At 43.4% G+C, this 17071-nt stretch overlaps 2 protein-coding genes across 3 annotated transcripts; one reads left to right on the top strand and one right to left on the bottom strand.

The window, feature by feature from the left end:
- The first annotated feature begins 22 nt into the window (after positions 1 to 22).
- On the top strand, positions 23 to 2281 carry aunip (aurora kinase A and ninein interacting protein). 2 transcript variants are annotated; one of them, XM_084695782.1, is made up of 4 exons: positions 23 to 199; positions 506 to 659; positions 789 to 945; positions 1100 to 2281. In XM_084695782.1, the coding sequence occupies exons 2-4, from the start codon at positions 570 to 572 to the stop codon at positions 2092 to 2094; spliced, it is 1242 nt and encodes a 413-aa protein (XP_084551908.1). In that variant the 5' UTR covers positions 23 to 199; positions 506 to 569; the 3' UTR covers positions 2095 to 2281. The 2 variants fall into 2 exon arrangements, with proteins under 2 accessions (XP_084551908.1, XP_084551907.1); XM_084695781.1 differs by having other exon boundaries at positions 41 to 199; positions 502 to 659.
- Positions 2253 to 15198, bottom strand: cap2 (cyclase associated actin cytoskeleton regulatory protein 2). The gene is made up of 13 exons (XM_084695780.1): positions 14971 to 15198; positions 10936 to 11063; positions 10663 to 10760; positions 9981 to 10058; positions 8245 to 8388; positions 7657 to 7742; positions 7101 to 7206; positions 5470 to 5653; positions 5118 to 5293; positions 4753 to 4876; positions 4403 to 4485; positions 4051 to 4194; positions 2253 to 3964 (listed from the first exon to the last, which is right to left on the bottom strand). The coding sequence occupies exons 2-13, from the start codon at positions 11051 to 11053 to the stop codon at positions 3881 to 3883; spliced, it is 1425 nt and encodes a 474-aa protein (XP_084551906.1). The 5' UTR covers positions 11054 to 11063; positions 14971 to 15198; the 3' UTR covers positions 2253 to 3880.
- Between the last annotated feature and the right edge of the window lie 1873 nt (positions 15199 to 17071).

Genomic DNA, 17071 nt, shown 5'->3' with positions numbered 1-17071 from the left:
TGATTTTATTAATATATTTTGCGCACAAAACCTATGGTTTGAAAAAAATGCTGCGTGAAGTTGACTCTGACGCTCATTACAGAAGGACATTCTGGCAAATCTGAGTCTGAGCGCGGGATATTTAAATAGAACAAGGACATCAGCAGCGTCTCTGCAATCTGCCATAAAATCAAAATAAGAACAGCATCTCTACAACAAGGTACGCAAGTAGATTCACAATAGCTTATGTATTAACTAACATTGCACTTAATTGAAAGCACGTTTTTTTTTCTATAATCAAACTAGTAGCTAGATTTGTCGAGTAGACCTCGGTCAATCTCCACTTGCCTGGACTAATACTTTTCGGTTCGCTCCGAAATCAGCACTTTGTAGTACAATACTATCTGTTATACATGCGGATATGCTAGCTACAAGTGCATCCTGTGGACTATTTAGCCATATTTTGACCTTCCTCGTAAACAAATGTTGTAATAAGATGTCCTTATTCCCTCTCATAAAAAGACAGCTAGGATTCATATGCAAAGCTCCCACTGTCTATCAGCCATCCAGCCTGCCAGGCCTGCTCTTCCATGATGAAAACCTCCAAATCAGCTCAGCAGACGTCAGAGCAGTGTGGCGTCTGGTTTGACACCGTGGATCTAAAAGTAAAAGCTAAAAAGGTAGAATATGTTGAATCGTGCTGACTGCTATGTAATCGTTGTGTTGGCCATCTCTTTCTAATTAGTGTGAAATCAAGATCAGATTTCATGTATAGATTATAAAAACATTCTCTGTATCTAATGTTTCAGAAGAAAATGGTCCTCCCCATCTCCAAACAGCTCAATCCCCTTGCAAGACATGGAGGATACAGATTGGGAGTAGCGTTAAACTTCACTCAGACTAAGATCCAGATGCCTAACACTAAACAGAGTTCCATAACTGCATTTTTAGCTCCAGCACACAGTGGTAAGTCTTTCTACACAGACAGAAACAAGCACTTAATTAATTAACTCAGACCCATGTTTTAATATTATTGCTGTTAACAACAGATGTGATATGATTCAGGCATTCAATTCTTACTTGGATGACTGATGTTTTCTCCTATGACCTGGCCCAACAGTTGTCAACCAGGCACATGCAGAACCCAACGTGGAGCCCGCTTACATTTCATCATCTACCTCGACAGGAAAAAGCACCACCTCAACCAATCCAATGAGTTTTGGGACCAAACATAAACAAGAGATTGTCCCAGAGCTGTCTGAGGAGCAAAGGGTGGATGTAAGCTGTGAGTGGAGCAGAAAGAAAAGGGGGGAGACGGAGGCTACAGCATGGCCAGAGGAGGTCATCACCCCCCCTGTAGACATGTACCATGCTTCTGAAGAGGAGAAGGTTGACAAAGGCACGGAGGAACCAAAAATAAAGAGGGACATCTACAAACACTCATCCCAAATGGAGAAGGGCTCCCTGGGGGAGCCGTGTAGTGAGAATCTATGGAGCACCTGTAGCAGCCCACTGTACAGTCAGCATCTGGCTGAGCCCGGTCAGATGGGTTGTGTAACTCATGATTCAGAGGATCGGGATGTTCTGACTCCACAAGAAACTCCCAGAGCGAGGCATGAATGCACAGGAAGTGTGATGTGCGAGAGCCTGCTGAGTGAGGTGGGATTTGGACTGGGCGCTAAAGGGAGAACCTCCACACAGAGGACACCTGTCTCCACCCCCTGGATGTCACAGGATGGAGGCAGTCGAGAGAACCACCCTCTGTCGTCTTCGGCTGCATTTCCAATGACAAGAGCTCCCCTCAGCCCACTTAGAAACGCTCCCCACAGCTCTCAGAACAGGTGGATGGAAGCAAAACCACAGAAGGGTGTTCTGCATGGGCCTCTGAGCGACACAGAGATGTTGTTCACGCAGGACTCTGAAGGCTTCAGAGTGATAGCACATCGAGGCCCCAGTGTGCAATCCAGAAGCTGTCCAAAGTATCACACTAACATAGCAGCTGGTAGTAAAGACAGAGGACTGGCTACCAGTGTTGCCCTAGATCAGGAAAATGAGGTTTTTTTTACCCAAGACTCTGAGGGAAATATAGTCATCAAACATTGTGATTTTGTATAATATCTGTGTCCAGGATCTCTCCTTAAACAGATGGTAAAGATACATATTGTATTTCTCTGTCAAATAGCTGCTTTTGTACATATACCAGTCTGTTTTCAAGCAATGGGTTTTCTATCATTACTACAGATGAAAACACTAGCAAAAGACACTGAGACAAGTTCTGGACAGTTTTTATTTATTTAGAAAAACTTATAGTCACATTTATATTGTATTAATTTATGTTGAATTAAACGTTGTGAAAGCACTAATGGTGAACTAATCTTCTATGCTGGTGTCTCAACGCATCTTTGCCCGATGCAAAACCCAGTACGTAATAAAGTTGGTGTAATAATAATTGATGGGCACAAAATGTAAATTTCTATTATGTTTTAACATAAAGGTATACAGTGCTGGTAATTAATGGTCATGTACTGTTGACATCAAAAGTATACAGACCCTTCTATGCACAATTACCCCACCTGACACAAAATATTCTTACGGTTGTAAAAGCTGCAATTTGAAAGGCTTTATATGCTTTTGATTTGAAGGCACATTGATTTATACTGAATTCCTCTACTAACAGACCTCTGAATAATTAGTTGCTTTATAAGAGCTGCTTGAACACAGTAAAATCTGGCCAGGCTAAAACCTTACTGAGTTTTAACTAGAATGTACAACACCATCAACATTGATAATCTGCTTTTCAGCATAATTGATCTTACATAATAAGGCAAACACAAACAATTCTACGGCTTCTGTCATACTGTATACTTTTCACTCTCTTTAGGTGAAAATAATCCCTTTTAGGTCTGAGACATACTGTACTTCACCATATCAAATTGGACACAGGTGTTAATAGGAAGTACCTACTGTATGTAGCCATTACCATACTTACATAAATGCCTTTATTGCTATGGCACACAAATGTAAGACAAATGAGGTGTTCTCCTGTGGTGAAAGCGCTACATGTGACAACAATTTATAAAGTTGAATTCCGACGTGTTAGACTATGGGTATAGTGACAAACACCCTGTAACTGGATGACATCTTTTGTGGGTGTCTGGGTGAGCACTCAGTGGATTTATTTGAGAATTGTGGGTAATTGTGTTTCGCGATGTGTTGTTCATGAACGATTTGTACATTTTTAACGAATCTTTAATATGACTCGGGAGTAACGAGTAGTCTCAGAGAGTGATTTGTTCATCTTCTCTTGGCCGTGCATCGTGAAAGTTGAATAGGCTCAGTAGAGGAAACAGAAATGATTCATTTGCCACTCTACAGGGTCTTTACGTATGAGTCTTTAGTTCTTTTCTGATGGTTTAAAATGAATCGTTTTTCAGCTAAAAATATTATATGAAAACGCCATTATTTTGAGCCATGTCCGAGAACAGACATTTTTTGGGGGAAAGATAGTTTTTGCTGTATTTTACTAGAGTTAATAAAATTGTTGGAACTGACCGGAAATGTAATTGTTATTTTTGTATGCTTTTAATTTGTAAAGTTATAGACTATTTCTCTACCTCCCTACACTCATATGACACACACAAACAAAGTTATGAATTTGACAAAGTCTTATATATTGTTTTTTGTTATTGTAAATTACTTTGGCCAAGATAATCAAATTGTGAAAATCAAATACTGTGACAACCTTAATCTCAATGCTAAACTACAACCTATTTTTTATGACCTTAATGCAGTAGTTTCTGCTTGCTACATTCGGTTAGCATCATCTCCATGCATTGAACCCATTCCCTTATCCACAAAAGCACAAGGGATGATGATGATGATGTTTGGAATGAAGCAGCGATCAGCCAGCGATCTCTGTGGGTTCCGTCACCAGTTTAGAACCATCCCAGACGGTCTTGAACTGCTCAGGGACTGGGAACTCTCTCTGTGGAACAAGCAGAACGATATAGAGGGTCAGCAAACACACACACACACACACACACACACAGAAAGGCACGGGGACACACTTACAAAGTCATCATCACCCTGAGGTACCAGGATATTCATCTCAGAGCTCTTGGCACTGACTATCTCACAGTCTAGGGCCTCCTTGCTCAGGTAGACATGGCAGCCCTCTGTCTTGTTGATGGAGATGGTGGGAACCTTCCCTAGCACCTGGGTAAGCAACAGAAGCAACACAACCAAAACTCTCTAAAAACAATACACAATGAGGTGGTACTAAGAAATTATTTGTAATAATTATCCTGGCATGTGTCCTAACAATGATGTAAATGTCTTCATATTATAGTTGGAGTTAAGGATGCACACACAAGACCTGAGCTTTAATGTGAGTTGAGTTTCCTCAGTGAAAGTCTTTACGTACCTGCAATTTAATGTCCTTGGAATTGATGATCTCTACAATACCAACCACGTTGTCAAACACCAGGCCCAGCTTCTGACAGTTGTCTGTGAGAAGTCATCCTCATAATCATCAGGGTCATACGTAGTCTTATAGGTAACATGAGTACATTACATTTACTTATTTATAATTTGGCATTTACTCGTTTTGGCATCCATACAAATCTTGCATTTAGAAAGTAGAGCTGAATATCAAAGATCAGATAAGTACACAGGTGAATTCACCTATACAGTAAATAGGAAGTCGTACAATGCTAGACAGCATCTTAGCCAGTGCATTTTGTGGTAGTTAATGAATGGTAGACTAGGACTCACCAACAATGATGGAATTGATCTTGCCCCTGATCTGCAGGGTGGAGTTGCTGCAGCTGTAGATATAGGCAACCTGGCACAGCTCTGTGTCCTCGATGATCAGATCATGATTCTGCTCAAAGTTCTCCTGCAGGGATAACCAACAACAACCAGGAGGTAGTTAGTCAGTGTCATGGGTTGACCTTAGACTCCAAAGGCTCATGCCACATAAGCTTATGTTTGTTTATTTATGCTTGTGAGTTTTTGCAGTTTGAATGCATAGACTAAGAAAGACCTTAAAAGTCCTCTAAAATCTGTCCCTACATGGGCAAACTGTTATCAGTAATGAACTGGTTTCTGTGTGTCGAACCAGCGGAAGAGACACGCACCACGCGCCATTTCTTTCCCTCCAGCTCCAGCAGGGGGGGTCTTTTCTGGGGGGGGCCTCTGCCAGAGAAGCCCCCGGGGGTCCTGTTCCTGGAGGGGTTGGAGGGGTGGACCCCTCCCTGGGATCGCAGGCTGGGGTTCTTGTGAGTCTTCTGGTTTTCCGAAATATGTTTCAGGCCTTGCAGAGCGTGAGTGCATGAGAGAGGATGAAGCTATTTTCAATCTATACTCTTGTCACCACCCCCCCCCCCCCCACACACACACACACAGTTTTCTTCCTCTTAACCTATTCTCCTCACTTCCCTTGTTAGTTGTTTCACAATATAAGTCATCAAACACCTCCAGGCGACCTACCACTGGTGATGGCCTCCCCCTGGTTCAGCTGGGCGAACAGGGCTGCATGCTGGCTGGCCATGCGATCTGGCTGGGGAGGCTCATCCATGGAGCCTGGTGGAGGTCCGGGGGGAGGGGGTGGTGGTGGAGGGGGGCAGGGGTAGCCGGGGACGGGCGTGCAAGGTGTCGAAGTAGCAATGGGACCCTGTGAAGAAGGAGTCACATGGGATGAATCAGGGAGAGCTTACCTTGGGACAGGGCTAGAGTTCACCCCATTCTAACCTTTAAAATGAGTGGAAAAATAACATTTTAACCAAGACCAATACCATTTTTGGAACCTACCCTGACCTCTACCCAGTAACGTACAGGAATGTATTGACCGATTAAAGGGATACTGACGGACGACGTAAGGACACCCGTGACATCAGTTTGGTCGCATGATGGTGAGGCATCCACACACTTTTGGCCATATAGAGTTCATTCACAGACTCAGAGACACACACACACATCCAGACACACACAGACACACACCTCTCAGTCTGTCTTCCAAATCCACAACAACCAGCCCAGCTGCCAGAGTCTGTCACACAGTCCATCAAAACTTAAACAACGTCAACAACTGCTGGCGAAGTGCAAACACACACACACACACAGCGGTGCTGTGGGTCATGAAAAGTTCATCTCTCACGTTCAGTTCCTGTCGGGTACAGCTCAGGAAGTTCACTCCATGACCTGTAGTTCTATGTGTTGCACATTTAGTATGCTGTAACTAAAAAACCCTCCTGTTCCCCTACAGTAACCATTTAAGCGCTTTGTGAGTTTTTGTCTTGTGTGCGTTCTGTACGTGTGTTCCTGAGTTAACACACGTGTGCCTGTGTGTGCGGGGGGGGGGGGGGGGGGGGTTGTGTATGTGTGAATGAGCGTGTCACTAACCCTTTTGGACAGCAGGCGTCAGCTTTAGGGAAACTAAGCCGGGTAGTTTAAGTTACATCGCGGTGTGTTAGGGAACAGGTGTGTCTGGCTCAACGCACACTAGCCTTTTTGTTGGTTTTCTTCAGCGAAGAAAGAAAACCGTCATTCAACTAAAGACTAAGTGCCACCTGTTGATACAGCACACTTATTCCCCCACCCTTACCCCCCTGCTCTGGCTGATGGCAGGCTCCACAGCTGACACACACGCACATGCGTGCACGTCGGACATCAAAAAAACACGCTCGCACACACACAGTTCCATGTTGAGTTTTGCTCACACAAACGGATACTTTCTTTCCCAAGGATGCCCTGGTGTTTATAGAAAGCACACTTTCTTGAAATGAGTCATTCCCTAATGGAGGAACAAGAGGGACATCTTACACAAACACTGGTGGACAGAGTAAAAGGCAGGAGGGGACATGACCCAATGTACTTGCTGTTGCCAGCAGCCATGACTCTCCCCTAGATCACAAGCTATCTCCGGACAGATCTTGTCCCAAGCCTAAGTTGCTACTACAGAGCTAACATCTGACGTAATGACTCATACATAGTAAAAGTGGGTGGGATAGAGAAGAGAGGGGGGGTACAACTGCTCAATTGAAACCCAGCGTCCACCCAGGTTCCAACCCTCCCCCGGCAAAGACATCTGTGTGTGTGTGTGTGTGTGTGTGTGTACTCACCGTGTTGCTCCAGACAAGACCAGTGGTGTGGTGCTGTCTGATGTAGTTCTGCAGCTCTGTCCAGATTGACAGGTAGGAACGTACCCACTCCACATGCTGTTTGTCTCTGGACCCAAAACACCAACACAAAAACACACATAAAAAAAAGTAGGCCGATAACGGAAGATAAAGTAATTAAACAGGGTACAGTCTGTCAAGAGTGAAAAATAAAGAGAGAGAGGAGCATTAAGAACAGTCGTTTTTAGGATGGGTACTTCCAGGAGTCCACATCAGACACTGACCTTCAGGGGGCCGGGACTACAAGGCTGTGTTTATATGGAGCTGAGGAGTCATTTAGTAGACGCTCTTATCCAGAGCAATTTACAATAAGTACAAGGACATTCCCCCGAGGCAAGTAGGGTGAAGTGCCTTGCCCAAGGACACAACGTAAATTTGCACAGCCCGGGTATCGAACCAGCAACCTTCTGATTAATAGCCCGATTCCCTAACCGCTCAGCTATCTGACTCCAGAGGAGGAGCACCTGAGGAGGAGCACCAGGAACACAGAGATACGTACGAGTCTTTGTAGTCCTTAAGGACTCTGTTGGTGTAGAAGGTGGCAGCATCGTTCATCTCCTTCACGTAGGAACAGGGCTTCTGAGTCTGAGGCACAACAACAGACAGAGAGACAGACAGACAGAAAGATGTGGTTCAGAATGCAGAAATATGTACATGTCGATTGACATTCATGGAGATTTACACATAACCACAAAGAGATGTGCTTGTCAGCAATTCCTGTCACCCCTTATTTACTAAACATCCCTGATTGGTGCAAAAGTCTTACTTTAAGATACAGTGTGAAAACACACAAACAGGTGTGGCTCCCGTAGTTTTGTAAAGCAGAGACCAGGTACCGGAGAGGCCGGCCACGTTGACTTCAAACAGATTTGACGCAAATCATTTGAGAAGAATGTGTTGTTTGTAACACAAACCTGACATCAAGTCCAACTCATTCATTTAGCATTTCAAGTAGTAAGGCTTTAACCTTTGGGGTCATTTTGGTGTTGTACCAGCAACATTCAAGGGAAGCAGGAAGTGTGTTAGTACTGTATTTATGAGAATATCTATCAGTATATTGTGTGTGTGTCTGTGTGTGTTCCCTCACCACGGCGACCCAGCCCAGCGCTGGGATGCTCTCACTGACAGCCGACAAGTGGTTAAAGAGGCTGCTGCCACGGTTACGCTCCCGAAAGCTCTGGATCAGATGGATCTGCTCCGATATGGGTTTCAACAGGTCCGAGAGCTCTGTCTGGGGGGTGGAGGGGGGGGGAGAGGGAAACAGAGGAGGGGAGGTTGGGGGTTTGGTTCGACCAAGGTGAAAATGTTATTGGTAACAGTCAACAGAAGCTATAACTTCAGGCTCCCAGCTCCAGCCTCCCTCCCCTCAGCAGCATTCCAGAGTACCACTGGCCATGTAAGGCCCTGAGCTCTACCCATGTTTACAGTTTACCTTCACTCAGCCTCCACACAACCAGGAACAAGAACACTTTGTTTCCCTGGTGTTATGCTAGCAGCTAGAAACCTTATTTTGACCTGCATCTAAGAGGCCTTTGCTATGTACAATGCACATTTGTAGATAGGTAACCTAATTTTAAAGCTGCAGTGATCCAAAACAGGGAGTCTTTTCTGTGTGTTATAATATATCATGACGGGGAGGTCACATGGATTTTGTTCTTCTACTGTGGCAACTGATACGATGTATAATACTGTGGTTTGTCCTACAGTAAGATAAGAATATCCATTGTGTACTTGTAAACATTCATGTGCAAACTGAATTACAGAACTGCTGAATTCAGCGATTCCAGTATTGGTGTAGATGCGCGAGGAAATCAGACGCACATGAATTCCATAACGCAGTACAGATGGGCCTTTCACTGGACCAGCGGCCAGTTCAGAGAACATTCCCACAGTCTGCCTCTGGAACTCATGGTCCCATTGAAATCAATCTGAGACAGTGAGGTAGGTATTTGAGGACAAATATTAGATTATATATGCGAATTTGAATATTGAATAATAATACTATCCACAGACAAATACAATGTTTGCCTATGCCAATCCTGCTCTTATTGTCCAATCTCCATTTCTCTGTTTGCATCTTAACTGTGCGTGTGAGAGACTTGGCATCAAGCAACACCCCCCCCCCCCCCCCCCCCCACACACACACACACAGGAGCTCAAATATAGAACATGGCCATAAAAAGACACAGAGGACAGGCTGAGAGAAAAGCCAGAGGTTTATAAGAGTCCCTCTGCTGACCAGGTTCTCCCAGTTCTCCACCAGGCCTCTCTACATAGTGGGCGGAGCTCAGGCCATCAATGGTCTTTTTAGACGGCGAGTCAGCGTGAAGGAACCCCCAGCTTCAAGCTGACGGCCCTGGGAGAAAAACTGGACCAGGAATGGGAGACTGTTTACATGTGGACGATCCACAGGGATTGCTGGCTGGGACACACGTTCAATTCACTAATAAATGTCCTCAAAGAAAAAGTGTATGATAAATGACTTATATAAATACAAAATAAAGCAAGCTGCATCCCAGAGAGAACCAAACATCAATGGGATGATTTCACGTTAATAGCCCTATAATATGAATGAATACATTTGGCAAGGTGTTGCCTTGACGTTTTGCCATGCTCATCCACGGTGTAACTCACGAGTTAGTCATCCATTCACCCACTGAGACAGATTTATTAGGAATGAAATTACCCGCTGAAAGATGACAGGCCTAGTTCAAACATCTACAGGACATTCTCCAAACGGATTGAATCCGTCCGGTGTTGAGAACGGTAGACTGGCATTGATGAAAGGTGGACAAAGGAAGCAGGAATGTTACGTAGTTGTACCTGTGCAGGCTCTTGGTGTGTGGCGGTCATTTTGAGGAAAGTCCTTTGGACCTGCAGGGCATTGTTCACCATCTCTGCCTGTCAATTGCAAAGATCAGGGGTAAAAAGGTCAAAGCTCTGATACATTATCAACTTCAAAAACAAAGTCATAAGCTTGTATGTCCACAGCAGATACTGCTAAGTGACATAAAATACATGTTGGTTACTGCCAGATTAAACGACTGAATGCACTGTCTCTTTAACACTCCTCTCTACCCAGAGCAGACAAACTGTTTCTGGATGAGGACCCAAAAGGCATGTCTAGCATCGGGGAATAGACCTCCTCTTAAGGAGTAGGGAAACCCAGGGAAGATTTGCCCCTAAAAGGAGTTTTCCCAACTTACAGAACTCACCCAAACACCTCCTCACTCAGTCCGATGTGAGTGTGAGGCATAAAGAACTGTTTTCTTTGGAGGTAGAGACACAAGAAGGCAAACAGAGTTGTTTTTGTGTGTTACAGTAATTTCCCACCCATTGCTCAAGGTTCACTGGTCTTTTTTTGACAATATAACCCTCAAGCTTGTGTATCCGAGAATTGGCCTCAGGAGCACCATTCTGGAAAGCCTTCTACTCTCACTAGGGCAGAGCGAGGGCCCTGAAAGCTTCGACTAGGAAACACACACGTACACAGAGGGGTACTCACGTGTTTCTCCACATCTGCTCCTATCGCACGGCTGTTCCTCAGGTACTCTGACACTGGGCCCCGCAGCAGACAGTCATAGGCCTCCACGTACTGGGACACTGCAGAGAAGAACGTGTTTTGAAATGTGTTCCGTTTGGTATGGTACCTACCACAGCCAAGTGTAGAACTTATGACAGTCAAGGGTAGAACTTTCCACCGCCAAAGGTACTGTAGAATTCAAATCTGGTTCCAAAATGGTAACAGACTTGAATTCATTCACAAATGTACATTTACCTCCGCTGATGCCATTGACACAAGCCCCGTTGTCCATGCCATTGGACGCCTGCATCTTAAGGGACACCTGCTCCAGGCGAATCACAGTCTGCTCCAGACGTTCCACGAGCGTTTCCATGTCGACAAGTCTGTAGCGGGAAAGTGAGAGGTAGCAAACCGGCCAACGACATCTCCAGGACCACAAAATGCTAAACTATGGATACCCTAACTATTAAGTGTGGACAATTGAATATAGTTCCAGAATTTCCCAGAATCCTCTTGTGCACAAAATATTTGGATGTTCTGTAAAAAATGTTGTATGTATGTATGTATGTATGTATATATGTATGTATGTATGTATGTATGTATGTATGTATGTATGTATGTATGTATGTATGTATGTATGTATGTACTGAGTGAAGTTGCTGTTTGGGCTTCCTGCCCCAGAGGCACGCTTTCAGCAAGAAGCTTCTCGATCAGGAATGGAACACAGACGGGTGGAAAGTGCATAAGAATTAAGTAAGTTGGCTGGTCCATACAACCAATCAGGACGGTACTAACGGGGGTTGGGTGAAAAGAAGGAAGTAATTCTGTAAAGATGGACACAACCTAAATTCACAAGACTGACATGGAAGTTCACCAACCTGAAGATATTAAGGTTTTTGGAGACGCTCAACATCTCCCACGGGTTGCTACATCAAGAACCTTGTGTGAGGATTTAGCAGTGGCTGTCAGTCCATCTTAGTCTGATGTCTCAAGAACACCTGGTGCAAAGCCAAGTTCAATGACCTCAGATGGAGTTTGGAGGTACAGAGGCAGTCATGTCTCGTAGCTCATGAGTGTCCTCACAATATATCTCCTATATTATCATTCGATACAACTTATATTGATTTGAAATTATAGTCGATAGATATGCAAAACCACCATTTGTGTCTATCCCGTTTTCATTTCTATCTCTATTGACAACAGAAGCAGGTCAGGTGGGACTTCTTACTCTTTCATCTGTTGCCCTCTTCCACCCCAGAAATCAACCCCAGAGAACACATTTTCACATGAAAAAACAAAAGTGAGGAAGAATTGTGAAGCGTGGTAGCCTGGCTCCCAGCCCAACTTAGCCCCGCCCACAAAAAAAAATGGTCGGGAAGTTGGGTCTGGAGGGGCTCGTATTGGGGACAAACTATATAAGACCAGGAGTTGGTCAGACCAATGAAATTGCCAGGGCGGGCTTTATACAATGATGGACAGATGATAAACAGTAACGTAATCAACAACGTCACAAAAGAGCGCTTGGGTTGAATTTGTTTTCAACAAACAACATATTACGTTGCTCTGATTGGTTGTAGGTCTATCCAATTGAGCGAAGAGGCATTTGTTTTACGAGTTCGGTTGAAACACGCCCCGTAGTCACAGCCCAACGGAGAGTTATCAGACTCATATTCTGACTAGAATTATGAGTATGACAACGTCAGGCTAGAAGCGTGGTGTATTGGGGGTCTAAAAGCAAGGATTGGTAGCAATTATCTGGAGGGTGGAGGGTTCCAAGTTATCTGCAGCGTATTTCCTAGACAGGGAAACAGGGTCAAGAGAGGTGTGCAGACTGGTTATGGCCTTGTATCACCCTTATAGTATTATCTTGCTAGTGAGAACTGCCAACCATTTGAGACCTCAGAGGGGTATTTCCAATGGTCAGTTTGACCATTCCAGGAATGGGGGTAGTGTGGGTTGGCATGCTTTTGTGTTGGGCCAGGACATCCATAACCACACACAAACATAAATTCATGATGTGTATCATGACTGAAAACCTAAATCGTGTATTTTTTGTATTTTATGAAACTTGAATCAAAATGTGTTTGATGAATTCATTTGTTTTTATTTGTCCACACACATCTTTTCTCTCATTCTGTCATTCATCAGTGTCTCTCACTCACTTCTTACGTTGCATAAGAAAACGCAGATGAAAAGGCCAATTGGTAGCAGATATCGGCACAAACGCACCTAAGGAAAATAAATGTGTCATTCATTTGCCAGCTGCATTACACAAGAGTGGGAGCATGGTTCCACCCTACGTGTGTGATAAGTGATAGACTTTTGGGAGTTCATGGACCCAGGGGCGCCGTATAGGGGGGGAAAGTTCGCACGATTCTAAGGGTCCCTGAAATTGAAAAACGAAATTATAAACTTTTTTTTTCATGGGGCTCAAAATCCTTGGCAGTGCCCCTGCATGGACCATAACCCAAAACCTGCCTCTACCGGCACAGAATCACTGACTTAGTCAACAGGTCATAGGTCCCACAACAGCTATGGTCTCCTGCTGTATATACCACAGCCAGGGGATATAGGACACCCCTATCGGTGAGTTCTTCTTGGTACACAAGTTCCCACAGCAATATGAGACTAAGTAATGGAATGTTGGCAATAATATACAAGTTATTGTTGAATCTGAAGAAGAAACAGGGGGAGTCAACAGCACTGTGGGTGCAAGACAAAGGCTTGACCAAGATCTGGACTCCTTAGCAGACACTGTAGCCTAGTTCTGTTACCATAGTCACACAGACACATTGCAGCTGAAACGTCAGCTGTGAAAGCAGACATTTTACAGAGAGCAGAATGACCTCAGCCACATGCTCAATCTCCTGAACCCTGTGACCAGGTATCTGATCTGGGCTATATTGAGCTAGAACTGCAAAACTGTATCTGTTCTACTGGCTCCCAGCTGGTCCATAGGATGGACATAAGTCTTGAAGCTCCACGAGTCTTCCTGTAATACACTGTAGTAAGACTTGAATCCCTTTCAAAAGCATCAGTCAACAGTGTTTCAGGAAAATTGAGTTATTGATAGGTTTTATACGATTGAAGTGAACATATCCGGGCCCACAATGGCATGGCGAGCGGTGGTGTAAGCTGTGGGTCTATTTAAGTCACAGGCCTCACCTCCTGTAATATTCCAAGGTTTAAAGCTTGTGCCGTTTCAGTGGAATTTTTGCCACTGGAATATTATATATATATACCAGTAATATTGCATCAATTATACATAACATTGGAATAAATATAGGCCTAGGTGGACAAACAAAAGTGCATTTAACCCAAGGGGTCTTACCCCTTGTTGTAAAATTACAACGTCACCTTTAGCTCTTCAATTGCTATTTTTTTGTTTGAAAGACAAAATTCATCCAAGTTCAAGTCTTTTATTTGTCTGGTACACAGAACAACACAAGGTCAGACTGGGCACTGAAATTCTTTAGACAAGACAACGCAAGCACCTGGCATAACATAACATATAAGTACACAGAACATAATTGACATATATGCTGAGCTTCAATAAGTGAAATATCCTGAACATACAGGTAGCAATAAATAATCCACTATACTAACCCTAATACTAAAACTTCCTAAATATACAATAGCTTTGCAAGGCTAGACAATAGGACACATTGGTTATGTAAATGTGGTCGTTCAAAAAAAAACGTATTTGCAAATTTATTTTTTAGAGAGCTAAAGGTGATGTTGACATTTTAAATCGGGTCTTACAGGGTAAAGCATTTAAAATGGTTATGCTCTGATAAACATAAGGCCATATCTTGTTTGCATGACTCATCTATATTGTTGACATGATGTCTTGTGTATCGAACAGGGTCTTTCCCTCTGACAAGGATGCTCGTATGGTCATCGACAACATGCTGAATATGATGAAAAACACGCAACAAAAACCAGGTGGCACACGGTTTTAATGTCTATAGCCTAGTAAGTTAACGGAATAGTCATTTTCTGGTAGTGTACGTTGCTAATACGCAGTGATAAAAATACAAGTCACCCAAACCACAAACAAAGCGTACGAATAGGGCAAGTTTTTTGACGTTTTTCCGTCCTCGTGTTTCCTTTAATTTAACCAAAACAACGAACTGAACAAGTGCGCACATTTCTATCCTCCAAGCTACCCGGCGGGCGGCCGCACAGTCCACCGATTACCGCCGCACACCTTGTCCCTCGATCCAGTCGTCAAAAACACACAGAGACATTCGTTAGGAATCAAACACAAGATCACATAACAGAAATTACCTTAAATGTAGGCCCCTAGTGATTCTTCACGTTGTGCTTTCGAAGATTTTCTAATATCCCGGGAAAGATATCGGTGCCTTCCGTCTGCTGCGTCTTACGCAGCCTTCCTGTCAGTCAATGTGTAAAGGACCCTAAACTTCCGGGACTTCCAAATTAAGAAATATCTAGGAAGCTCTAACTGGAGTGGTCAAATCCCCACTAAGTGACAGTAGGTTCCAATCTCTAGGTCTCCAAAACTGCACCCCCACCCTAGACACTGATTCTAAATATGGAACGTCTGGTTGACGTTGTTGTACAGGCAGCTTAGTCTCTGTCCAGGCAGGCCCATGGCAATTACATTAGTAGTCCTGCACATACTAGTTCTGCATTTGTGATAGGAATTGTAAAATAAATACATTTACATCCATTATAGACATTATCTTCTACAAGGGATGTTCATCATTCAATGTAAAGTTTAGACAGGATCTTTGATGTCCGTCCATCAATCCTTCTCTCCCTCCCTCCCTACAACCATCCATTCCATGGCTCTCCTTCATAAATACATCCCAGAAGCTCTCCTTACATCCAAGCAGCTATGATTTCTGGCCTGCATATTTTTGCGCTGTCATGCTACTCCAGATATATGAGCCAGCATACTGTTACAGTGCGGAAATAGATTCTGCTCCCCTCAGTGACAAGAAAATATGGGTTGGGAGGGGTGGCAGGCCTTTGAGCATAATTTATTGATTACAAAGTTTTAAATCATTGATTGGCTTCCATTGGATACTCCATTGGATACTCTCTTTCCCTCTCTGGCGCTATAGGCTGACAGGAGTGTCCGGCGTTATTCAGGGTGTTGGATCCAAAATGGTGGAGAGCTCCTGTGTGACAGTGTTACACCGCAGGACACTGTGGCACCATGGAACTCCATACCTTGTCTGATATTTGATCAATGTTGCCCTCAATGCCATAGAGTACATGATAATATATATTCAGATTCACTGCGGTTGTCCTTGAGCTGGAAAATGATGCACTGTAAATAAAAAACATTTTTTTGAACATAGAACCTTTTATTTTAATTTAGAGTAAATAGCATTGAAATTCTAGAATAAAGTTTTATACCAACAAGACCATTGCATTTAAATAGTAATAACACTTTACATGCCTTCATCCAGTGACAATGAAAAGCTTCATTATAAAGTTTTTTTGTCATTTATTTTCATATTTTCCCTTGTAAGAAATAGTTCAAGTATAAAAATTCCCAACAGTGTAAAATAGCTGATATCTGATAGCTGATATAAAATATCTGATAAATATTAAGAGCAAAATAAGCACAGCTATTGAAACCTTGACAATGACTTTACATTCTAATGTATAAAGCAGCATTTTTGCTTTTTGACAGTATTTTACGTCTGTTATGTCTTTTCAACAGAATAGGCAGAGTACAATCTGCACGCAAATTGGCCTGCATTTAAATAAAGTTTCATACAAAAGCCATCAAACTAGCCAGTGATGACATCATGGCCTAAAGATTCAAAAAGGCAATAACAGAATACAGTGTACAGTGGACATACAGGAATTGTTTCTTAAATAAATTCTACATTAACATTTTGGTTGAGTATGTTAATAGTAATACAACTAAATCTACTCAATAACTTATATGCCTTGAGATGAGTACATAATATTAATACAGTGCTGCCACTAAGTTTCGTTACTTAGAGCGCAACATAGTCAACTCTCAAAATAAATATCTTAAATACTAGATTTCTTTTTTTTCTCCTCTTAAATTGCAGTACAAACGTAAGGCACAAGAAGAAGCCACATACTGGTGTGTGAGGAGCCTGAAAGCCGTCCCATCTCTGCCGCCCTCCCCACACCTTCCTGCACACATGGGGCAGGCCAGTTGTAAAGGTTTAGGTGGTTGTGGTAGGACTAATAGAGCAGTATGTGTGCGACCCAGCCTAAGAACAGCTAGTTAGGCTCTAGCAACAGACAGGACAGAGCTGGAAATGCTGACAGGGACAGAACCAGAGAGGGAGGGACGAGGGGGAGAGAGAGAGAGAGAGAGTGTGGGGGCCCGCTTTCCAAATGGGCCCAGGGATTAAAATGTGACAGCTCAACA

This window comes from Hypomesus nipponensis, chromosome 4 (assembly GCF_054491055.1).
Source record: "Hypomesus nipponensis isolate SF chromosome 4, ASM5449105v1, whole genome shotgun sequence".
Lineage (NCBI taxonomy): Eukaryota > Metazoa > Chordata > Actinopteri > Osmeriformes > Osmeridae > Hypomesus > Hypomesus nipponensis.
The sequence above is the reverse complement of the archived record's forward strand: the minus strand, read 5'-3'. Positions and strand labels throughout refer to the sequence as shown.